General features: G+C 49.0%; 1 protein-coding gene across 1 annotated transcript in view; it reads left to right on the top strand.

Annotated features, from left to right (window-relative positions):
* The window catches only part of negr1 (neuronal growth regulator 1), a 325,691-nt gene that overhangs the window by 253,614 nt on the left and 46,637 nt on the right, over positions 1–25,440 (top strand). The window contains exons 5-7 of the mRNA XM_056277000.1: positions 3,198–3,318; positions 6,982–7,130; positions 23,223–23,264. Of these exons, the coding sequence (XP_056132975.1) occupies positions 3,198–3,318; positions 6,982–7,130; positions 23,223–23,264 (312 nt within the window). The remainder of the gene's footprint in view (positions 1–3,197; positions 3,319–6,981; positions 7,131–23,222; positions 23,265–25,440) is intronic.

Here is a 25,440-nt window from a genome sequence, read left to right as displayed (position 1 = left end):
GCAACTGGAACAAACCGGGAGAGGCGGCAATCAAGGGGAGGGGTAGGGAGGTCGAGAGGAATGGGGAGAAGAGGGGCCGGAGTAGGGGCTGCCGAGTCAGATGCAGGGGACAGTGATTTGTTGATAGCGGTGATTTTGTCTGCAAAAAAATTGAGAAATGAGTTGCATTGTTCAGGAGTAAAGTTGGAGAAGGCATCGGCACAGGGCTTGAGGAGGTTGTTCACAGTGGAGAAGAGGGTGCGGGGTTTACGGTTGTAATCATTAATGAGGGTGGAAAAATAGGCGGCAGTGAGGGCATCTTTGTAGGCGGAGAGGTGGAGTTTGTGGGCTTCTTGATGTATAGTGAGATGTTTTCTTGACGAGTCGTTCCAGTTGGCGGGCAGTCTGTTTCATTGTGCGGAGCTCAGGTGTGAACCAGGGTGCAGAGGTGTTGAAGGAGACTGTTTTTGTTTTGAGAGGGGCCAGTGTGTTGAGGGAGGCAGACAGAGTGGCGCTGAGGTGACTGGTGAGATCATCAGGTGAGGTAGAGGCTGGTTCCAGGGGGAGAGCAGTGGAGAGTAGATCAGAGAGTTGGAGGGGGTCGATAGATTTAGTATTACGGAATGTTATTTCTCTGAGGCGGTGTGGCCAAAGGGTTGGGGATGGAATAGTGAACTGGATGAGATTATGGTCTGACAGAAGAAATGGGGATGAATGGATGTTGTGTACCGGTAGATTGACAGAGTAGACCAGGTCAAGGATATGGCCTTTGACGTGGGTGGGGAAAATGATGCACTGGGTGAGGTTGAAATTGTCCAATAGAGTGATGAATTCTGATGCAGACTTACAGTTGGGTAAATTAATGTGGATGTTAAAATCACCAAGCAGTAGTAAGTGTGAGTAGAGAGATGAGGCTATTGTGAGGACTTCAGAGAGGTCAGACAGGAAAGATGGATTTGGTGTGGGTGGCCGGTAGATGAGAATGACAGTCATTGGGCAGGTTTTAAAGGCGAGGAATTCAAATGATGAGATGGTGAGAGCTCAGTGGGCCTGAAATTCCGATTAAGTACAACAGCAAGGCTACCTCCACGACGGGAGGGACGGGGTCTGCAGATGTAGCCAAAACCGGGGGGTGCGCTTCGTTGAGGGAGGAAAAGTCGTCGGGTTGTTGCCAGGTTTCAGAGAGCAGGAGAAAGTCAAATGAATTATCAAGGATTATTTCACGTAGGATGAGGGCTTTGTTATTTAGTGATCGGGTGTTAAGGAGGGCAAGGTTGACCGAATGATAGGGCAATGTAGTGGGGGCATGCTGGAGAGGTCTGAGGTTGTCCAGGTTAGCAGTGCGGGGAGGTGCAGTGGAGGGGGGGCGCGGTGGGAACATAGCGTTTAGATGTGGGATACTGATTGGATATTGGGGTTAGTGGAAGGATGTAGATGGCAGGATTGTCTGGGGCCACGATGAAGATAATGGCAGCAGCGGAAGTGCGTGCAATAGAGGATAGCCGGTAGTTTTTGTTGAGGCACAGGAGTCCATCGGGGGAGTAATGTAAGGGAGGAGGAGGAATCAGGGGAGACAATAAAAAGGGAAACCAGTGTATTCTATGTATTCGTAATAAGGGGGGTAATGTAAGTAAAAACAGAAGCGGGCAGAGTATTGGTTCCATGAGACGGGTGGGTTAATAACGTTGGAAGCATAGCAGGGATAGCGCAGAACACGGATGGGATGGGGCTAGCTACTCACGATATGAAGGGGAGTGCCGCCAGGGATGGTGATGCCCAGATTATGCTAGTCCCAATTGATGATGGTCCAAAGAGGGTTAGTGTCCACTGCCGAGGTAAAATAAAATAAATAATCCAAGGGGGTTGGGGGACGGAGCCAGATCTGCAAGCTAGCGTGCAGAGCCAGGAGGTCAGAGCTCACGTAAAGCTAACATTAGCCGAGTGGTGGTTAGCCAGTTAGCTAGTTAGGCGGCTAGCACGGAGGGCCGAAAAAACGGGGACAGAGAGGAAAGACAAGACGGTGGGAGAAGCGGCAGCCACACACAACGCCAGCGGTACTCTCCGACTTAAACAACAAACAGACATACAAAAGGCGAGGAAGACAAAAAAAGAAAACAACAGCAAATCCAGCCGACAACAGACGAGCAGTGGCAAAGAGCGTCTGCTCAGGCTGCCATATTGGGCGAACGAGTTTAGACTGACTCATACAGTGGCACTGTATGTGCCACATGTACACACATGCTTAACGGACACAGTAGAAGTTATCTGGTGGCGCGATGTTTTTTCTTCTAATTCATAAAAGCGTTGGCATGAACATTACAGCAGTCTGACGGACTCTTACAGCAGGCTGTAAGACACATCTTCCATCATTATGCCATGTAAACCTGTAGCATTATCATACCGAACCTGCAGCGGCGCCGCGGGGAGGGAAGTGTGGTCTGCATGCAGCAGTGTGAACAGCTCTGCCACTTAACGCCAGACAGGGCTCGCCCTTTGTCTAACACATAATGTGATGATTTTGGCCCAATCTTTCTCTTACCACTTTAATGTTATTCTGATAAGGGCTGATGAATCCCAGTGGAAAATGGGAGGGAAAAAAGGGATGTAGGTTATTTTTCATTCCTGTGATCCTGCTTGCCGGGGGAGAGCACACGGATTTCTTTTGTCTCTCAGCTTTTGTCCGAACACACATTGGACTCGACCGAATGCTTTTGTCGGAATTCTAGATAATTCCGGTGCAATAATTTAATTTCTTTCAAGGCCGCCTTGCCATAAGCAGGGTAAATATTTGAAGTACAAAAGGCCCGTGTTGCCGGAGAGGGCGTCCGTGTTTAACGCCGCCTGCCTGACACTGGTGCAGAGATTTACACCGTGTCTCGGCACATGAAAGAGACTCATTTTGGATTCACAGAACCTGCATTCACCGCCGAGCCTTTGAACTTCCATTAAGCAGTGTTATCACCATGCAGTGCATTTCATTTAATTTCTCGAACGCTCGGGATGGATGCCCCGTTCCTTTCCTGACTGCTGTTCCCTCTGTAGACCATGAATATTGAGTTTACATTAAACGTGAGTGTTTACCATGGCACCGAATGATGGATTTTTCAAGTCCGCTGCATCTGGATGAACTTTGAACTTGAGTTTTTTTTTGTTTTTTTTTTGCGATTGTCATGTTGCCTACTAGCATGTTTCCCCCTCTCCTCCTCTCTTCTTCCTAGTTGCTCCATCCATCCATGAGATGAAGAGCAATGGCATGGGTCTGGGCCGCACAGCCCAGCTGAGGTGCGAGGCCACCGCCGTGCCCGTCCCCACATTCGAGTGGTACAAAGGGGAGAAGAGGTAAGGCCCGGTTCTGAGGTTTGATGGTCTCTGTCATTTCATCGCAGCCTTCAGAAGCAGAGAGAACACCAGCAGCTGTACAAGCTTCTTCTCTCCTGTTCAGGGTCTGAGGAACAATGCCAAGACTAGTTCCTGGAATAGACAGACCTCGCACAGCTTCGTCACTTCATCACCTAAATATGGGATTTCAATTTGATGGAAAATGCACTTCATGATATTTCTCGACATAAATTATGTCACAAGTGTCTTAGTTAGATGAAATAGATGCCTGTGGGCTTTGAGTTTGCAATAGCAAAGTTTTAAAAATTGTTGGAAATCTGGGTGTGTGCTGAAGGATAGAAACTGACGTCGTTACTTAAGAGGTGTAATGTCATTTCTAAATCAAGTGTTTTGGACTCTAATTAAGCCATCCATCCATTATCCAAACCGCTTACACTGCTCTCAGGGTCGCGGGGATACTGGAGCCTATCCCAGCAGTCATTGGGCAGCAGGCGGGAAGACACCCTAGACAGGCCACCAGTCCATCACAGGGCTCACACACACACACACACACACACACACACACACACACACACACACACACACACACACACACACACACACACACACACACACACACACACACACACACACACACACACACACACACACTCACACCTAGGGACAAATTAGTATGGTCAATTCACCTGACCTACATGTCTTTGGACTGTGGGAGGAAACTGGAGCACCCGGAGGAAACCCACGCAGACACGGGGAGGACATGCAAACTCCACACAGAGGATGACCCCCAAGGTTGGACTACCCCGGGGCTCGAACCCAGGACCTTCTTGCTGTGAGGCGACTGCGCTAACCACTGCACAGCCGTGCCGCCCCTAATTAAGCCAGTGTCTATGATATGAGGCCAGCAGGGGGACTGGTAATGACTGGTCTTGGAAAGCTGTATTGGCTTTCTCTCCAAGAAACCAGTCTCCATTTCACCAGAAAAGAGACAGTTTTTAGTAACTAAGACATATGACATCCTCTTTTGTCTGCAGTTTGTAGAAGATAGATGGAGTGATCTGAAACTATCTCAGCTACCTCAAGTCATCTGAAATGTCTTGATGTGCCAGATCTCTCCAATCTGACATTTAATGCAGGTTTGAAAAAATAAAAATGGGGGCATCCAGGTAGCATGGCGGTCTATTCCGTTGCCTACCAACAGGGGGATCGCCGGTTTGAATCCCTGTGTTGCCTCCGGCTTGGTCTGGCATCCCTACAGACACAATTGGCTGTGTCTGCGGGTGGGAAGCCGGATGTGGGGTATGTGTCCTGGTCTCTGCACTAGCACCTCCTCTGGTCGGTCGGGGCGCCTGTTCTGGGGGGAGGAGGAATTCGGAGGAATAACGTGATCCTCCCACGTGCTACTTCCCCCCGGTGAAACTCCTCACTATCAGGTGAAAAGAAGCGGCTGGTGACTCCACATGTATCGGAGGAGGCGTGTGGTAGTCTGCGGCCCTCCCCGGATCGGCAGAGGGGGTGGAGCAGTGCCCAGGACATCTCAGAAGAGTGGGGTGATTGGCCGGATACAATTGGGGAGAAAAAAAGGGGGGAGGAGTACAAAAAATAAAAAAAACCTGAGACTTATTTCTAAATACTTATAATATCGTGGAGGTCTGATGAAAAACACAGCCTTACAGATTCAGAAAGTTTTGTGATCTGAAAGCCAAACATTCCATGTTTATATTTGACATCATTTGCCATTTAATCAATTTGCCCTGTGCAATGAATGGGTAAATGTGGAAGTATTATTCAGATGCATTTGTTAGGCATCCCATTCACCCAGCCCTCGGGGAGCGGTGCAACTGCAGAAGTGCTCCAACAACAGATGTCATTTTTGCCTCATCTTCAACTTGCATCCTGATGAAATGTTCATGTAACTCAGCCCATCCATCCATCCATTATCCAAACCGCTTATCCTGCTCTCAGGGTTGCGGGGATGCTGAAGCCTATCCCAGCAGTCATTGTGCGGGAGGACACCCTGGACAGGGCGCCAGGCCATCACAGGGCCGAAACACACACACACACATTCACACTTAGGGACGATTTAGTACAGCCAATCCACCTGACCTACTTATCTTTGGACTGTGGGAGGAAACTGGAGCACCCAGAGGAAACCCATGCAGGCACGGGGAGAACATGCAAACTCCACACAGAGAATGACCCCCAAGGTTGGACAACCCCGGGGCTCGAACCCAGGACCTTCTTGCTGTGAGGTGACCGCGCTAACCACTGCGCCACCATGCCGCCCGTAACTCAGCCAACTGGCTTAAATCATTCACAGCACATACATCAGTCAGTGTAGATTCAAATTTCAGTTCTTGAATTCAAAACTCAAATTATCCCCATTACCAATCACTTACCCACTCCTAGTGAGCACAGTTTTAGTCATCAGCTCACACTGTGCTAATTGTAATTATGGGTTGGATTCAATTTATTCAAATTGCTAAGGAGGCATGCTGGCACGATTCTAGCATTTCCTTAATTCAAGAGCTTGCTCCTCCATTATGACTTCTGACGTGACAGAGTATGGATTTCCTCTTTAACTTCCTGCCATGAAAAGGACTCAAGTAAACTGACTTGCATGGTTCTGTTGAAGGACATGGATGCTGCCTGTTGCCAATCCGTCACTGAATCGCTTTGAGCAGTAAGTGACACATGGGCTTCCCAGTGCATTTTGGCTATGCATGGCTGTTGCCATGTTATAAATGTGTTGGTGCCACCACCCGGTGTATATATGAACTAATGTGACAGCTTGACAAGCAAATCTCTCTTCTGATGTGCCATGGCTTTCAGGTCTGGGGGGGGGCGGGTTACTCTGACTCGCTTCATGTCATAGTGGCAAAGAGGCGAGCTCACTTGCTGACTCCTGCAGAGATTATCAGTGACCGTTGGGCTAACATTTGAGGGCATCACTGGGAGCGGGGACAGTAGAGGCTCAGAGATTTGCCGGACAGAAGGTCCCACGTGGCGTTCAACTCAGAGTGCCGGCATGCCAAGGCTAACGGGGTGCTGCAGTGAGGTTAAAATAGAAACCTGTCCTCACACTGGAAGCTGTCCGCCATTTAAAACCAACACAACACTGTGGCCGTAACAGCAGTTATGCAAGCGGAGATGTACTCAGCCTTAACAGGCACAGCACTAACAACAGGGGACAGGCAGCATATGCTTTTTCAGTGTGAGTTTTCACCTCTACAGATTATTAAAGACCGCCACGGCCAGCAAAATAAACAATTCGACATTATTTCACAGCACAGATGTCAGACACTGTTGGGAACAGGATTTATAGCAATGTCAACCACAGCTGGAGCAAAACAAGGAACGGCGAGTGGCGCCCAGCTGGTTTACACTCACCCTGGGGTCATCCCTCCCTCCTACCAGTCCTTCAAGCATCCTTCTTCAAAAGAAGGCACGTCACGCTGAGGGATAAATAGATCTGCTGAAGAGTGCCGTGAAGGACTATACTCACCCAAAGATCTAGCAAGGGTGCTAATCATTTGCATCCTCCTTAACTCCCTGGGCTTTCACTTTGACATTTGGGTGGAAAAGGGGTCGGCGGGTAGATGGGTAAGGGTGTGGGCATTGGGGGATAAAAGCCTCATTTGCTGTTTGTGGTTGGTTTTTCAGGATTATGAGGGGTCAGGGTATTGACATCAAGAACATCAACTCCAGATCAGTGCTGACATTCAACAACATGACAGAGGATCGCTACGGCAACTACACGTGTGTCGCCTCCAACATGCTCGGGACGGCCAACGCCAGCGTGCCTCTCATTCGTAAGTTGGCGTCGCTAACCGTATATATGTGACTAACAGTGGTGAGTGGTGAGACACTCAGAGGAGTGAAACTTGTGTCTTGTGATGCAAGTGGGAGTGAATTGTTTTCATTACCGACGTGGCAATCTCTCACCCTCAGCCCCCTAAAGAAGAAAACTAAATCCTTTAGCGGAAGCTATCCCTGAGGCCATGCTGCCTATTCAAGGGTGTCCATACAGGGACAACACGACCTGCACACAGCACATGGCTGGTCCTTACTTCCTGTTAGCAATGAATGTTTGTCCATGTTCAGATGAGAGCACAGCTACATGTGAGTGTGTGTGTGTGTATACTGTTAGCATGCTTGTATGTGTATATACACATATTATAGGTGTGTGTGTGTGTGTGTGTGTGTGTGTGTGTGTGTGTGTGTGTGTGTGTGTGTGTGTGTTGTGCTTCAGTGCACATGCATACATGTAGGCCAAAAAAAAAGCATAAAATGAACTGATGGTGGTGGGGGGTGTGGTGCAGGGCATACCCCTCCAACCCTTTCTTTTTCTCCCCGCTGTGAGGTTTGAGGAAAATTCCATTTGATATATTTAGTGATGAAATATGAACAGGTGGCTTCAATAATTCACGAGTTTGCATTGCACCCTCTGATGAGATCGCTGTCCCCTCGTAGGGCGTGGACCGCCAGTACAAAAAGATATGTTTGTAGTGCTGGCAATCGGCAGAGGAGCGCGGCGCTCTGCAGTTTGTGTATGCACAAAGAACGGCATCAAAGGCTCGGCCCACATGCTCACACGGATGATCCTAATGTGACATCAGCAAAGCAGCACAAAGACCCCCAGAATAGATGGTGGAGGCAGCGTGGCACCCCTCCTCTTTCTTTCATTCCCTCTCTTTCTGTATCGCTTCTCTTTTCTAATAACCCTGATTAAGATAAGATTAGCTAAGATGTACTTTATAAAGCCCCGTGGGGAAATTCATCCTTTGCATTTAACCCATCCCAGCACACACACACACTGGAAGCAGTGGGCAGCCGTGTAGCTAGGAGCAGTGGGCCGTGCAGCGCCCGGGGACCAAGTCCAGTTCTTATTTCCATTGCCTTGCTCAGGGGCACAGACAGGAGTATTAACCCTAACATGCATGTCTTTTTGATGGTGGGAGGACACCCACCGCAGACATGGGGAGAACATGCAAACTCCACACAGAAAGGACCCGGGATGTCCTGGGGTTCGACCCCAGGACCCTTCTTGCTGTGAGGCAACAGTGCTAACTACTGGGCCACCGTGCCGCTCAGTGGTTAGCACCGGTTAGTTAATTCCGTGTCTCTTGGTGCCTCTATCTCTCCTCACCATTTCTATACTTGTTCTCCCACTTGGTCTTTCACACCTAACCTCTTTTTCTGTTTCCTTCACTCTTCCTTTCTCACCCTTCCTCCCTCTCTTTCACATTTTATGTAACTCCAGCTCACCAGCCTTCTCTCTCTCTCTCTTTCATTTTCACTCTCTTTGTCTTGTTTTTCTTACCTTGTCTTCCTCCCTCTCACTCTCAATATTTCTCTCACCCTCTCTTTTTCTCAATGTTTATCAACTGCGCTGTCACAAGTCTCCTTTCTCTCTCCCTTCTGTTGCCCGCCTTCTCCCTCCCTCCCTCTCTCCTTTCTTTCGCTCTTCTCTTTCTACTACTACCACTTCTACTAATACTACTACTACTACTACCACCACCACCACCACTACTACTACTACTACTACTACTACGACTACTTTCGACTGCCCCCATTAGGGGTCGCCACAGCGGATCATCCATTTCCATCTCTTCCTGACCTCTGTGTCTTCCTCTGTCACACAAGCCACCTGCATGTCCTCTCTCACCACATCCACAAACCTCCGGTTTGGCCTTCTTCTTTTCTCTGTTCTCTTTCTCTTGCTTCCCATCTTGATTTCTCTCTATTTTTCCCTCTCTCTCTTTTTTCTCTCACTCTCTTTGTGGTCTCTTACTGTGCCTTCCTCCCTCCCTTTCTTTCTCTCAATACTCATGTCTCATTCTCTCCAGCCCTCTCCCTAGCCTTCTCTTTTTCTGTGTATCCATCACCTGCCCTCCCTCTCCCTCTCTCTCTCGCTCTCTCTCTCTCTCTCTCTCTCTCTCTCTCTCTCTTTCTCTCTCTCTCTCTCTCTCGCTCTCGCTCTCGCTCTCTCATAATCTTCTCTAATAGAGGAGCGGCTGATTCCGTTGTCGACCTTTAATGAGAAATGGCGACCAGTCGTCTCGCTGCTCTCTGTGGCTTGCGCACGCAAATAGCCAAACCCAGAGGTTGGAATTCACCCCCGGTGACTTTGAACTGCTATTTTAGCACCAGTCGATAGCTATTGATGAGGGAGATGGGCCCGGGGACGGGGTCATGCATATTTGATAAAACATCTCACACCGGGTTGAATTTTAAGCAGCGCCAAGCGTGTGTGGTTTTACATTTGCAGTGAAGACGTTTTGTTGGACAGTTTTCCCTCTCCGGTCTCAATCATTTTTTGTCGTATTTCCGGTAGATAATGAATTTCTCTACATGCTAAAGGACTCCCCCGTATGCTAATTTCTCAGGGCGTTTGCATTGCGCACAGGGTTTAGAAGTTATGCATTAATTAAGATGAGTTCAAGCAAGGGTTATCTCTTCTTCAGGGAGCCCTTTTGTCTTTGTGAACAAGTGTTAAGATCCTCAGTCCATTGAACGGGTCCTTATCCTTCATTGGTGCAAATCCACTTTGTCTACGCCTAACGGAATCAGTTTGAATCAGTCGGAGAAAAGCTCGCCATTAGCAGTAATGAGGTGAGCTGTTACTTTGGAAAGACTATTCCCACAGGAAGCTAGCACACCTGCCTTCCCTGTGAGGCAGCCTTCCCAAGACAGCTAGCTAAATGAGGAAGGAATGAGACATTCGGGTGGCGTAGCAGTCTATTCCGTTGCCTACCAACACAGGGATCGGCAGTTCGAATCCTCGTGGTACCTCTGTCTTGATCGGGTGTCCCTAAAGGGACAATTGCCGGTGTCTGTGTCTGAGAAGCCGGATGTGGGTATGTGTCCTGGTCGTTGCACTAGCACCCCCTCTGGTCAGTCGGAACACCTGTTCGGGGGGAATAGCGTGATCCTCCCACGTGCTACGTCCCCCTGGCGAAACTCCTGACTGTCAGGTGAAAAGAAGTGGCTGGTGACTCCACATGTATCGGAGGAGACATGTCTGCAGCCCTCCCCAGATCAGCAGAGGGGGTGGAGCAGTGACCGGGACGGCTCGGAAAATAGGGTCATTGGCCAAGTACAATTGGGGAGAAAAAGGGGAGAATATCCAAATAAATAAATAAGGAAGGAATGAAATAAGCCAGCTTTTAGGTTTTGGCCTGGCATGTGTCTCAGTGAATCTGGCCACAGGACAATGTGGCATGAGCCAGATGGGAGTTTCCTGACCATCATTGCTTGGTTTGACGTTCACATCTGTCAAACTGTAACAGTCTTGTGGAGTTTTGTTGCTGCTAAGCCATTAGTCAGGGATTATGGTCTGTTTCAGCCAAATACTATTTTCAGCCCATCGTTTTAAGCTTTAGTGAAACACAAATTGGGTTCCTTCGGGGCAAAAACAAGGTGACCAATTTGCGTGCTACTTCCTGTTGTTCTTGGCAGCCGTTCATTCTTTTCCTTTTAGCTATTTTGGCTCAAATTTTTCTACTGTGTGCTTTTCTGCTCAGAAATAAAATGGCCACCGTCACCAGTGAATTGAGCGATAGGAGAGCAGAGGGTCAGCCGCCGCAATTGTTCACAATCCCAAACAACTGTGAAGGTACTGAGCTGTAATGAAATCGCCTTAATATTGAGGTAGATAGAGACTCAGAAGATCTTGCGTCTTCAAAATGGAGTGGCTTTGTTCATTTTTCCACAATTGAAGGCAGAGTTCAGAGTTCATCCTGTCACAGCACCACTCGCATTTCATCTAAAAAACACAGCCAAGAATCCAGATAACAGCTTCTCTCTCTCTTTTTTTCCCCCCAAAGAGCCTCTGAAGCACAGCAGACTTCACAGAGCAGCAGCAGAAAGGTAGTCATCAGAAGTCAGGATGTGTCTGTCTTCAGGGGATGTGGCGTTGTCATTTTTGTCAGCTTACATGTGGTGATGGTCAGAGTTAGATGGCACAACACAAAGCGAAGAGACCGGGCTGTCTGAGGGACTGGATCGGTCCTTAGTTAAAGGAAGCAGAAGAGTCTGGGGTGAAGCACCCCACTCAGTTTCCTGTTATGACAGAAGACAGATGCAAATCAACATCTACAAAGTAAAGGCCACCAAAATATTGGAATATGTAACCGGTGGAATAATTTCTTGAAAAAAAAAAATCTGTCAGTCAACTTTAAACAGTGAGTAGAAATTTCTCTATGTTCTATCAAATTTTGCTCATGTTAGTGCAGGCTATACTTGTAAAAAATGAAAGGTTTTTTTTTCTCCTCAATTGCACTTGGCCAATTACCCCACTCTTCCAAGCCATCCCGGTCGCTGCTCCACCCCCTCTGCTGATCCGGGGAGGGCTGCAGACTACCACATGCCTCCTCCCATACATGTGGAGTCACCAGCCGCTTCTTTTCACCTGACAGTGAGGAGTTTCGCCAGGGGGATGTAGTACGTGGAAGGATCACACTATTCCCCCCAGTCCCAAAGACTGTCCTCCACCAAAAACTGACCCCGTAGGTCATTTGTACAAGCAGCTTATTACGACCTATAGTTATGTTTTAAGCTACTTCCTCGCAGTCCTCCATACTTATAATACGTTACTTTCCCTGTAACAATAAGCGATCTCCTTCCATAAGCTATCGTGAGAACGAATATTAGTAAAAGCAAAGTTTAATGTCAGATAGCAGTTATAATGTCCACACTAGCTGACGTTCTAACTTTTGGCTAACGTTAAGTTAGCTCTTATAACGTTATTCATAGGTAAACATACTGCCAATAGCAATCTTAGTTGCTATACTAGATGGCAAGACGACACAAAAACGCACTGACTACATATTCTATTGTTCTCACATTGTTTTAAAAACCCACAATGCACACAGGCGAAATGTATCTGTGGTATACCTCCTGCCTCCAGTAGGGGCGCTAATTTAGGAAACGCTCATGTGGGTCGTATTAGGGGACAAACGACCTATGTGGTGGTATGGGTTGGAGGACTTGTTGCAGTTCCCCGCCCCCGAACCAACCAGAGGAGGCGCTAGCGCAGCGACCAGGACACATTCCCAATCCGGCTTCCCTCCCGCAGACGGACAATTGTGTCTGTAGGGATGCTCGACCAAGCTGGAGGTAACACGGGGATTCGAACCGGCGATCCCTGTGTTGGTATGCAGCGGAATAGACCGCTACACTACCCAGACGCCTAAAAAAAAAAGAAAGTTTACTTGCAGTACAGCATATTTAAAAAAAGTCAGTGTTGACCACGGTGCTGTACAATATCTCTAACAAAAAGAGAGGATAGAAAGAACAGACAAAACGACACAGACAGGGAGCTCCTCAGATGAGTACAGAGAGGGATTTTAAATCAAGATTTGAAAGTGTCATTTGGCAGGATGTTTTTGTGTGTGTGTGTGTGTGTGTGTGTGTGTGTGTGTGTGTGTGTGTGTGTGTGTGTGTGTGTGTGTGTGTGTGTTGCAGTAACTACAACATAAAACAAAACAATCCATTTTCAGCTTAAATCAAAACGGTGGAAAATAAAATTACACATTCCTCCCTTTGCCGGATGTCAGAAAACTCTGGCCAAAATAAAAGCTTTTCATCACAGGGACAAAAAAACGAATTATCCTGAAATGAAAGTCTGTACTGCTTTTTCAGAGAGCGCAGCGTTTCTGAACAGCCGGGCAGAATATCTCGCTTTCAGCCCCATGTCGTACACGGAGAAAACACACTGCAAAACACTGACGGCTATGGTCACCAAATGGACGTGCTACAAAATATATATACAGAAATATATAAACAGATGGAGGGAGGGATGCAGGAAGGGAGGAAGGCTGGATGGATGGAGGGATGGATGCAGGAAGGGATGGATGGATGATGGAGGGAGGGATGATGGATGTTGGAGGGAGGGATGGATGGATGGATGGATGGATGATGGATGGAGGGAGGGGTGGATGGCTAGACAGACAAGCAGACAGACAGACATTCACTTCATGTGTCCTTCCACATGGTATAAAGAAGCACAGGTTTGTGTGCAGTGTCATGTATCATGTCGTCACATATATCATATGTGATGCCATAATACGATATGGAAGCAATAGAACATGGAAACACAAGAATATGAGGTGTGCGTAATGGTACACAATTCCACACACAACACATACATATGAACCGGGCTGTGGCGTGTGCCTCCTAAAATTGACAATCCCCGTTTCCTCTTCCCCAGTTCGTGTGATAGATGGACTTGAAGTCGAGCAAAAAGAGCGAGGCCGCTCACTTCAGTTTTCACAGGAGTCATCCAGCTTAATTGGTCAAGCTCTTATCACCCCCAGCCCACCGCTGCTTAGCCCTGGGGGAGATCCCCCCCCCTCCACCACCATAACCACCAGCCTGCACTTCGCCTTCATTTTCTCCTCTCCCCCGCCTCCTCCCTTCTGGCCCGTAATGGGAAGACACCGATGGGGGAAGAAGGAAGCGACTCTCCCTTTCCTCGTTACTGAAACACCACCCCACCACTGCCCCCCCCCGGCTGGTCAGTTAATGAATGCCATGTTCATTTGTCACGCTTATCAATCAGCACCTGTGTAGGTGTCATTTCCGACACGTCTGCTCAGCTGCCGCGTACGTTGTCGGCGGTGTTTGTTTGGTACCGGTGAGGGTTGACTGTGCCTGAGTGGTGGAGCGAGGATGCGGGGGAAATTGGAGCTGAGAGGTGGATCCTGCACGACCCAGCTGGTGTGCGATAACGCCGTTTCGGTGAAAGCCTGTCGCCACTGAACCCGCAGAGGGGAGGGGGAGAAGAGATGCCGTTGAGCACTTTGGTACACCGAGCTGATTTTGACATGAACACAGCGGTCCTGTTTCTGTTGCTGTGACTCCATCAGTCATGAAGCCAGGTGGTCTCCCACAGTATTCAGTCAGCCTCACTGATGGAGTCCGTGCACCTGCAAAAACGAGAAGTATCTCCAACCTGCTCAAGAGTTGTTATGGATGATCATTTGTAAAATATGCTGATTATTGTCACATCTACTGAAAACTTGAATGAAGTCAATGTAAAGCGGTGGACAAAATGCACTTCTAAAATAACTGTTCTTTTGCAGTATCCCTCTGAAAAAGAAACCGCAGAGTACATAATTCCCCTTTCTTTACTTTTTCCCCCCACTTTTTTTCCCCATTTGTACTTGGCCAGTTACCCCACTCTTTCCAGATAGCATCCGGATGTGAGCCACTTCAGGCAGTGATGCGGCACTGATGGCCTTCTTCTGGCCCTGACAAAATGGATGTGAGCCTGAAGTGGCCCACATGTATAATAGCAAATATGGCCCAAATATGCCAAATCAAATGTGGGCCTTTTTTGGCAAAGATGCGGTGCTCTCGGCGACATGTAATCTGGATGTGACCTTGAAGTGGCCCGTGTGGTAAATGGTGGATATGGCCCAAATATCACAAAACAAATATGGGCCACCTTTGGCAAATATGTGGCACATGTGGCATTGTTATGGCTTGGTTCTGGGCCAGATCTGGCAAACAGGAGCGGACCGCTCAAGTGCCATCATTCCATGCGGTATGTTGGCTGGATGAAAGAAAAATGAAAGTCGGGTGTGGGACGGGTCTGGGGCACAGCAATTTTGCTATCTGAGTTCTGAGCCATCCGTGTCACTGCTCCACCCCCTCTGCTGATCCGGGAGGGCTGCAGACTACCACATGCCTCCTCCGATACATGTGGAGTCACCAGCCACTTCTTTTCACCTGACAATGAGGAGTTTCACCAGGGGGACATAGCGCTTGGGAGGATCACGCCATTCCCCCCAGTTCCCCATCCCCCCCGAACAGGTGCCCCCACCGATCAGAGGAGGCGCTAGTGCAGCAACCAGGACACATACCCACATCCAGCTTCCCACCCGCAGACACGGCCAATTGTGTCTGTAGGGATGCCCGACCAAGCCGGGGGTAACACGGGGATTCGAACCAGCGATCCCCGTGTTGGTAGGCAACAGAATGGACCACCATGCCACCCGTACGCAAAGTCCCCTTTCCCAATGTGAGAATGTCCCCATGTCCATGTTCCTGCAACCTAACACGCCGTATTCCAGACTCCAATAGAAAGTAAAATAATAAAATTTGGTGCTGTTACGTAACGGTCATCGTACAGCCCAGCAGACACAGGGGCTCACCCCCCCCCCACACACACACACACACACACACACCCCACCCACTGGGGATGCAAATGGCCGTCCCTGGATGGATAAGCACAGTGGTCACACACAGAGTGATGTGTAGGCAGAGCAGCATTAACAAGGACATGGGAGGAATAACAAATGATCCGGCCCATAAGTTAATGAAATATTTAACACCTGCTGCTGCGTCGCATAAAGGTGGAGAAGCAGTAAGAGCCGCATGATAATGTCTAGGTTGAAAAGAATATCCATCAAAACATGTCGTTTAGTCGGGCGGTGTGGTAAATATCTGGAAAACAAGAGGAAAGGTTTACCAGAAGAGATGTGATGATCTCACTGGTTTACCAAAGAGTTTGAGCTCTTCTGAGTATTTCCATGAAGTAACAATACTGTAGCCAGTTCAGGGGGCAGCCGGGAACCGCTGCAGCTGGGAATCGAACCCAGGTCTCCCGCACCACGGGCGACTACGTTAACCAGTCGACTAAAGGGTCCGACCCATTAGCCAAGGGTAGCGAGTCTAGTCATTCATGGTCGTGACACTACCCGCCTCCTTCGGGAAGCGCGTCCCCGTGCTTCAGCATACCAGCTCCCTCACGCCTCTGGGTGCACGTGCTTCCAATGGCCTGGCGGTCTCACCATCCCACTTCTGACACCGAATTTGGGGGGCAGCCGGGAATCGCCGCATGCCGGGATGCGGACCCGGGTCGCCTGCACCACGGGCAACTGCGCTAACTAGTCAACTAAAGGGTCTGACCTGTTAGCCAACGGGCTAGCGAGTCTAGTCATCCGTGGTCGTTACAATACTTTAAAATCCTACCCCCCCCCCAACATTATGACCTGATTCAAGAAAAACTTGACACTTGATTTGCAAAGAAAACAAGTGAAGTTATCTCAGCCCATTGGAGGAGTTATTTTTTTCTCATTTGGTTAAGACAGAAACAGAAATGTGACTGACTGATTTGATTATTATTTGGTTATTTATTCTTATTTTCTTTATCCTATTTACTTTCATACATTGTGGTCCTGTGTGAACACTGGCCATAGAGAATATGGGCTGGGTTGTCCGCGTGGCATAGCAGTCTATTCCGTTCCCTACCAACTTGGGGATCGCCTGTTCGAATCCCCGTGTTACCTCCGGCTCGGTCAGGCGTCCCTACAGACACAGTTGGCCATGTCTGCGGGTAGGAAGCCGGATGTGAGTATGTGTCCTGGTCACTGCATTAGCGCCGGGGCACCTGTTCGGGGGGGATAGCGTGATCCTCCCACGCGCTACATCACCCTGGTGAAACTCCTTACTGTCAGGTGAAAAGCAGCGGCTGGCGACTCCACATGTATTGGAGGAGATATGTGGTAGTCTGCAGCCCACCCCGGATCGACAGGTGGGGTGGAGCAGCGAACCGGGACGGCTCAGAAGAGTGAGGTAGTTGGCCGGATACAATTGGGAAGAAAATGGGGGGATCAAAAAAAAAGAAGAAAATACAGGTAGGTGGGCCAGACAGAAAATAAAAGAAAGCTATGGGGGGGGGGCTCTGTGGGGGGTATGGTCCCCCCCCTTTTTTTTCTCCCCAATTGTACTTAGCCAATTACACTATATTCCGAGCTGTCCTGGTTGCTGCTCCACCCCCTCTGCTGATCCGGGGAGGGCTGCAGACTACCACGTCTCCTCCGATACATGTGGAGTCACCAGCCACTTCTTTTCACCTGACGGTGAGGAGTTTTGCCAGAGGGACGTAGCGCATAGGAGGATCACGCTATTCCCCCCAGTCCCCCCCCCGAACAGGCACCCCGACTGACCAGAGGAGGCGCTAGTGCAGCGATCAGGACACCTACTCACATCCGGCTTCACACCCGCAGACACGGCCAATTGTGTCTCTAGGGACACCTGACCAAGCCGGAGGCAACACGAGGGTTCGCACTGGCGATCCCCATGTTGGCTGGCAATGGATTAGACCGCTACGCTACCTGGACCTCCCCCTCTCCTCTTCCTGCCTTTTCCATAAACATCTTGATATCCATTACCCCCCAGCAGTCTGCAGCCTACACAAGCATGTCAGGTGAAGCTCTGTGCATAAATACAGACTTCAGTAGATCATGTCACATCAGACGCCTGCCTCGCCCGTCCTTCTATCGGAAAATGACGAGGATGTTTATTATCGGTTGCCGAGATGAAGTGGCTCGGGAGCATAATGTGTTTTATCTTGGCGGTGAGCGGGTTGGGGAGAGGCCGGCTGCCGTGTACTGTACAACAAATGATGGGCTGCATTGTCGAGTCCCTGGCTGTCTGGTGCGGTGACGGAGAGATTGCTTGTCAAAAGATATGCTCCGCGGTAATGGAGGAGTGTCTGAACGCTTGCAAAATGATCCACTGGTGAATTTATGCCCTTGTATTAGTCAGATAGCGTACGCCTGCCTCTTTGAAGGGGCGGGGGTTATATCTTCTACCCCAAGTGTACTTAAAAGGGAAACCATCTGTGGGAGAAGAAATTAATTCACCCGGTCCTCCCTCCGATAAACCGGGGGAGAAGTCACACCGTTTAATGTGGGAATGCTGATCCATATATACGTTTTCCCATTCAGATGGAATGATGAAATCGAGTGAAAGTGGACGTCACTGTGTTGGCAGCACAGTGACGTCCCGTTGAACAGCGACGTGGCGGTTATGCGGTTGTTAAAGGTCCTTCAGAGCAGCGACACGGAGCTCCGACGGAGGAGAGCGGGGTGGACAATGCTGCGCCCCGTCCGCCCTGCAGTTCACACGGCCACACTGCGTGGCCGTGTAAGTGGATTAAAGTGAAGCTCTGCTGCTTTCTGAGGGCTGTTGCGTGGCCTAGATACAGCTCCCCACTGCGTCAGCAGAAAGGAGAGAGCGTAGTCTGTTTTTTTTATTTTTCTTCCCGTCAGTATAGACGAAGGCAGAGTGAATGGTGATAATGGCTGCCATGGTTTCCCTTGTGACAGATTCGATCCTCCTCCTCCTCCGTGGAGCTTTCTGGAACAGGTGGGATGTTTGTCTGTGGGAAGTTTAAATAGGCTTTCTTAAAACACAAGAACATGAAGTTCTGTTCGTCAGTTCGTGCATCCCCTGTAAACTTCTTATTATTATTTTTGTTTTTTCCTCCCTTTTCTCCCCAGTTGTACTTAGACAATTACCTCACTCTTCTGAGCCGTCCCGGTCGCTGCTCCACCCCCTCTGCCGATCCGGGGAGGGCTGCAGACTGCCACATGCCTCCTCCCATACATGTGGAGTCGCTAACCACTGCTTTTCACCTGACAGTGAGGAGTTTCACCAGGGGGACGTAGCGCGTGTGAATATCACGCTATTCCCCACAGTTCCCCTTACCCCCGAACAGGCACCCAGAGGAGGCGCTAGTGCATTGACCAGGACACATACCCACATCCGGGTTGCCACCCACAGACACAGCCAATTGTGTCTGTAGGGACGCCTGACCAAGCCGAAGGTAACACAGGGATTCGAACCGGCAATCCCCGTGTTGGTAGGTAATGGAATAGACCGCTACACTACCCGGGCGCCCCTCCCTGTAAACTTATGGAAAAGTTGGGTGCAGCTACATGGCGTTTGCACCATATAGAAACTTTATGTAGGGGCATCCGTGTGGTGTACCGGTCTGTTTCGTTGCCTATCAACACAGGGATCGCCAGTTCGAAACCCCATGTTACCCCTGGCTTGGTCGGGCATCCCTACAGGCACAATTGGCTGTGTCTGCGGTTGGGAAGCCGGATGTGGGTATTTGTCCTATTCCCTGCACTAGCGCCTCCTCTGGCCGGTCGGGGCACCTGTTCTGAGGGGAGGGGGATCTTGGGGGGAATAGTGTGAATCTCCCCTGCGCTACGTCCCCTTGGTGAAACGCCTCACTGTCAGGTGAAAAGAAGCGGCTGGCAACTCCACGTGTATCGGAGTTGACGTGGTAGTCTGCAGCCCTCCCCGGATTGGAAGAGGGTGTGGAGCAGCAACCGGGACGGCTCGGAAGAGTGGGGTGGATTGGCTAAGTACAACTGGGGAGGAACGGGGAAAAATCCCTCCTCCCCTCGGGGCTTCCGGGTAGCGTAGCGGTGTATTCCATTGCCTACCAACACGGGGATCCCGGTTTGAATCCCGTGATACCTCCGGCTTGGTCGGGCGTCCCTACAGACACAATTGGCCATATCTGCGGGTGGGAAGCCGGATGTGGGTATGTGTTCTGGTCGCTGCACTAGCGCCTCCTCTGGTCGGTCGGGGTGCCTGTTCAGGGGGGAGGGGGAGCTGGGGGGAATAGCTTGATCCTCCCACGTGCTACGTCCCCCTAGCGAAACGCCTCACTGTCAGGTGAAAAGAAGCGGCTGGCGACTCCACATGTATCGGAGGAGGCATGTGGTAGTCTGCAGCCCTCCCCATTTCGGCAGAGGGGGTGGAGCAGAGACCAGGAAGGTTCGGAAGAGTAGGGTAATTGGCCGGATACAATTGGGGAGAAAAGGGGGGGGGGAATCAACAACCACCCCCCCCCAAAAAAAGAAACCATTATGTAAATGATCATTGCTGAATATGGAGCTGCCAGGGAAGAGGAGAAGAGGAAGGCCAAAGAGGAGGTTTATGGATGTGGTGAGGGAGGACATGCAGCTGGCTGGTGTGACAGAGGAAGACGCAGAAGACAGGAAGAAATGGAAACGGATGATCCGCTGTGGCGACCCCTAACGGGAGCAGCCGAAAGTAGTAGTATGTAAATGATCCAGCCTCCGCTCGCCTCATATTCATGTACAGAATTGCCCCGAACTAGAATCCTGACATACAGTTAAATCAGACAGAACATACTGGAAGCAGAGGAGTGGACTGTAAGCAGTCATCTTATGTGGCATTTAAAGTGCACGTCTACATCTCACAAGGGTACCGGACGTGCCTGCTGCAGTACTTCTATAAACACCCCCAGCCCTCGTAAGTTCGACACATTGGAGCGAACATTTCTGGAGATGTCGCATTATTTCATCTCCCAAATGCCACCGGGGGCTGAGCCTGGAATGAGTTCATAAGGTAATCAGATTGGGACCGTGAGTTCTCTCCTCAGACCAAGGAGAGACTTGAAGTCCCCCTACGAATTCAGTGGGCTCGCTCCCCCCAAAAATTGAGGACACGATAGAGAGTTGTTCTCCAATCTATTAAAAATGAAAATCGAATTAAAATGATGTGATTAAAGACGTGCCCGGCAGGTGCAGAGGAAATTATGGGTGTTAATTGAGCTCGGTGTCATCCCCCACACCATAAAAAACAAAAAAAGAGAGAGACGGTCTATCGTCTCGAGTTCAGAGTTTTGACAGGCTCTCGATTTCCCCGCTTCCAGCCCCCCCCCCCTTTCTCCCCAATTGTACTTGGCCAATTACCCCACTCTTCCGAGCCGTCCCGGGCGCTGCTCCACCCCCTCCGCCGATCCGGGGAGAGCTGCAGACTACCACATGCCTCCTCTGATAGATGTGGAGTCACCCGCTGCTTCTTTTCACCTGACAGTGAGGAGTCTTACCAGAGGGGTGAAGCGGGTGGGAGGATCACACTATTCCCCCCAGTTCCCCCTCTGCCCCGAACAGGCGCCCTGACCGACCAGAGGAGGTGCTAGTGCAGGGACCAGGACACACACCCACATCCGGCTTCCCACCTGCAGATACGGCCAATTGTGTCTGTTGGAACGTCCGACCAAGCCGGAGGTAACACGGGGATTCGAATCGGCGATCCCCGTGTTGATAGGCAACAGAATAGACCGCTACACTACCCGGAGGCCCTCCCGTTTCCAGTTTTATTTCTCATTCTCACCATCAAAAGAGACAAATGTCAGGTGCTCAGTGGGACAGGAGTAGTTCAGGGGAGGTTTTTGTGCAGCCACCAAAGAGACGATGCTTCTGTCTTTGTTTGTCTGTCGGTACGATATCTCACAACCAGATGGGTTGATCCTCTTAACGTTCACTGAGCAGGCGGGCGCTGGGCAGAGGAAGGGTCGTTTAGATTTTGGTAATAGAATTCTCTCCACTCTGAAATGTCTAACTCTCTTTGGCAAAATACTTCTCACAGAAAAGAACGGTGGGACGTCTGGAAAATCATCCCAGACTAGAGAGGACTGATGACGTCACGTTTCAGTTCGTAAAAGCAGTTTGGGCTGCAGTCACACTGGACACGTTTTGACAGTGAGAGACGCCTTTTTCTATTTCTTTTCTACGGGTTCAGGTCATACACCGTTTCTGTGCCCCGTTCGCCACACATTTTTTTGCAGAAGCACCCTCGGCGCCTGAAAAATGTTCAGATGAGCAGAAAAAAATGTCTCATGTTGATGCCACTTCTTTTCTACTGTCCAACAGTGGCGGCTGGCCAGTAGAGGGCGCTAGGGCGCCGTTCGCGTTCAAATATCAGATGAAAATCTACTTAAACGTGTTAATTATAATTTAGTTGTATAATGCAAATAATTATGAAATAAAAGTGTTTCTCAGTCTGTGAGCGCCTGTCAGCAGACATTAAACATTGGTTCCAAATGGTGTTTGGTTGATTTCTGTCTGAGTACATATACTTCCTGGGTGAGGGGCGCCGGCCAAACCATACCGTATGTAAGCCCTCAAACTTGTGGCGAGCAGGTGACCTGAGGCTGCTGTCTAACTGGTTTCTTCAGAGTTTCCATGGGGCACAGTTCTGTGCGCCCCAGACACTCCCACTTTTTATTGGCAGCAAATTGATATTGTTTCAATGTTTTTTGATCTAATGTGATTGGACAGTTCTCGTGGCTGTCAATCATGTTCATACCCACCACGACGCCTCATCTCAACTGTCAGTCATCCACCGTCTACGAACCCTGATAAAATCTGTCGGCTGCATTGTCCTTCTTAATAACTCTGTGACTGTGTGGACATTAAAGCAGCTGTCAGGTGTGCTGGACCAAGATAAATCGCACCACCGCCCCCCCTCCCCCAAAAAAATTTTTTTTAGCACCAGCCGCCCTTACTGTCCAATGAGGGTGGCAGAGGGGCGGGGCCTCCTCAACTGAATGGATTACAGTAAAGAAAACCAGACTGACCGCTGGCTCAGTCAGCCACTTTGACTTTTCACTTTTCAGAAGAGCCAAAGCAAGCGCTGTCCGCCGCTCCATAAATATGTTGCTTAGCAGTAATAAGAGGTCATGATGAATTGGACAGGTAATCAGACTGGGACCGTGAAGCCAATTCACTTACAGCTAATGCTGGCACACATGTAATTCGCAGGTGACTCTATGGTTGCCTAGCAACAGTAAACGCCTCTCACTGCCGAAAACACGTCCAATAGGATCTAGATCAGGGCTGTTGGGGGGGAAAAAAGCACACAAAAAAAAGCAGTGCACTGTGTTAAAACGCGTCCAGTGTGATCGCAGCTTTAGATGCTTCACAACCCTGTGAGCTTTAACACACATTTTCTCCCGGAAATTGACTTTTTAGTTATTACCCCACCAGGGAGATAAAGACTGGACTGTCAAGGGATGGGGATGTTGTTTTGGGGGAATGAGTCTGGCAAACGTTTTCGCTCTCCGAGTGCTCGTGTTGAAGCATGCGGATTTAGCATCTTCTCCGAAGAGACAACCATCCAAGTGCATGGGGAGGTGTTTGTCTCCTTCCCCCCGGCCTTTGCTCCTTGCATGCTCTCTCTTTTCTTTTTCTTTTGCGTCTCCATTCAGTTAATAATACATGAATGTCCTCTCCCCCTCCCCCTCTCTCTTCCCCCTTTTTTCTCCCCCCTCCCTGTAGCAATTATTGAACCCACCACCTCTAGTGCTGTCTCAAGCCCAGGTCAGTATATGTCACCATGCTGTACACCAAACCAGCAGAGAAGTCCACTGTCTCACACTAACCCCAACCCAAGGCTCCGCCTCCATCTCAATTCCTCTCCTTTGATTGGCTGGCTTGGATGCCTGCTGGGTGTACAGCTTCACTGAATGTCTTTTTTCTTTTTTTTGTATTTACATTTTTTTCCCTCTCTCTGTTAATTTTGGGTCAGCTCCGCTGGACTAGTCCTGTTGACTTACTGTTTTTTGTTTTGTTTTTTTTTCCACCCATGTAAACATCCTATCTCATCGCAACACCCCTCCCTCCCCGTCCGCCACGCTGAGGCGTCATTAAAACCAACGGTTCCATGTGCCTCCAGGGCTGATGCTTCTTCTCTTTGGCTCTCTCATCACCACCATCACCCTCTTCTTCCTTAATGCTGGCTAAGTGCAGTGTGCATGAAAAGCAGGGTTTTGCTGATGGGGGAGGCCCTTGCTGGTGTGTCATTTGCAACATGGAGTCACTGCTTTCCCCTTCTTATCTCTAACTCTCTCTCTAACTCTCTCTCTCTCTTTCCAGTTCTGTGTTTCTATCTTTCGCCTTCTGGCACAACTGGTTGGTGCCCTTCCCAACCTGTTTTCCTGCTAGCATTGTTGCTAGCGCTACACACTGTTAATACTGCCCCCCCCACACACACACACGTACACACACTCTACTCTGCCGCTTTCACATTCCAGCTCAGAGTAATCCTCTCTGCCGGGCCGTTTTTTCTCCCTCTCTAATGGTTTTAAGCAAGTTGCAGAATGTAATCTCTCATGTCGGTTACATTATTTTGCTTAATGCTGTTTGCACATGCACACACTCTAAGCCCTCGCTTGCGTGGTCACACTTGCCATACATACACCAAGGTGCAGACATGCAAAAAGTATTCATACTTCGATAAATGCACACATACCCACTCTCACAGCATAATAATCACATGAGGATCGACACTGCATGATGAATCTACTAAGCGTTTCTGTGAGTTCTCATCCTTCCCAATAGATGGAACAGCTCTTTGCCATTATATTATATGGAGACACTGACTTGGATTAAGCACGCCTTTACCTTGCATCCTTTACCTATCTGTTTGAGCCAAATATAATTACCCATGGAGATTCCGTCAGATTGCAAGTAAAAATAAGCTCGGCAGCAGCAAACAGCCCTGGCTCTGCCCTGAACTCTCATTTGATGTTATGCTTGCAGAACAAATGACAATTTCATGGTCCAGAGGAACACCAGCAGTATCAATCACAGAGATAAACTAACTCAACGTCCCACTGTTCTTGTTTTGTTCCAAGTTCCAAATTGTATTTGAAGTTAATTTTTTGATAGAGCCCTTGCTGTGAAGCTTGGCAAAGAGGATCATTTTTAGATCCCTGCAAACGTATTCTTTCCCAAACCTCGTTTAATCACGTCGATTAATTATTTTTAACAGACAATTATCTGCTTTTATTTCCCCCGTGAAAAAGGTGGGGGATATGTTCCCCCGTAAATAGAGAACTAAAGTCTAGTCTCTCATTTGAATGATTCATTCCATCCCCCGCGGCATGGCATGTTTCAGCTCACTGATCAGGTGGAAATGACCGAAAATGATTCACAGAACAGAAAACTGGTTTGATAGGCATGCTTTAATCTCTACTTTCACCAATCAAGTATCTTTTAAGATGGGCCAAAATTACATTTTCAGGCAATAAAATCTGTTTCATTTTGCGTGTTAAACAGAGTACTCTCTCCACGAACTCTTCCATTAGCTGGCTATTTGAAGGATGGTGGTTTGTTTTCTGTCTGGATGTCATTTCTTCTGTGGGAGGTGAATATGGACTCCAGATTTTGTTGCGTGAACTCTGACAAGCTGTGGCTGTTAGGGGAGTCAAGAACACTAGTTATACCTACTCACTTGATTATTTTGCTCCTTACTTGTTGAGTACTTTCCCTACCATTGAGTGTTTATTTTAACAAAGAGTATATATAACATACATACATATGATCAAGGCAGTCATTCTGACCGTTTTGGGTTTTCAAATTTTAATAATTTTGTGGAAAAAAAGATACAGACCTGCCGCTCCCTGAATGCTCCTAAAATTGCATATATTTGCATCAAAATGAGTTTTAGATCAATTGCACACAAAAAAAGTTATTATACAATCTAGCTAAAACG

The sequence above is a fragment of the Lampris incognitus genome, chromosome 3 (assembly GCF_029633865.1).
Source record: "Lampris incognitus isolate fLamInc1 chromosome 3, fLamInc1.hap2, whole genome shotgun sequence".
Taxonomy (NCBI): domain Eukaryota; kingdom Metazoa; phylum Chordata; class Actinopteri; order Lampriformes; family Lampridae; genus Lampris; species Lampris incognitus.
This window is presented reverse-complemented; position numbering and strand designations above follow the sequence as displayed.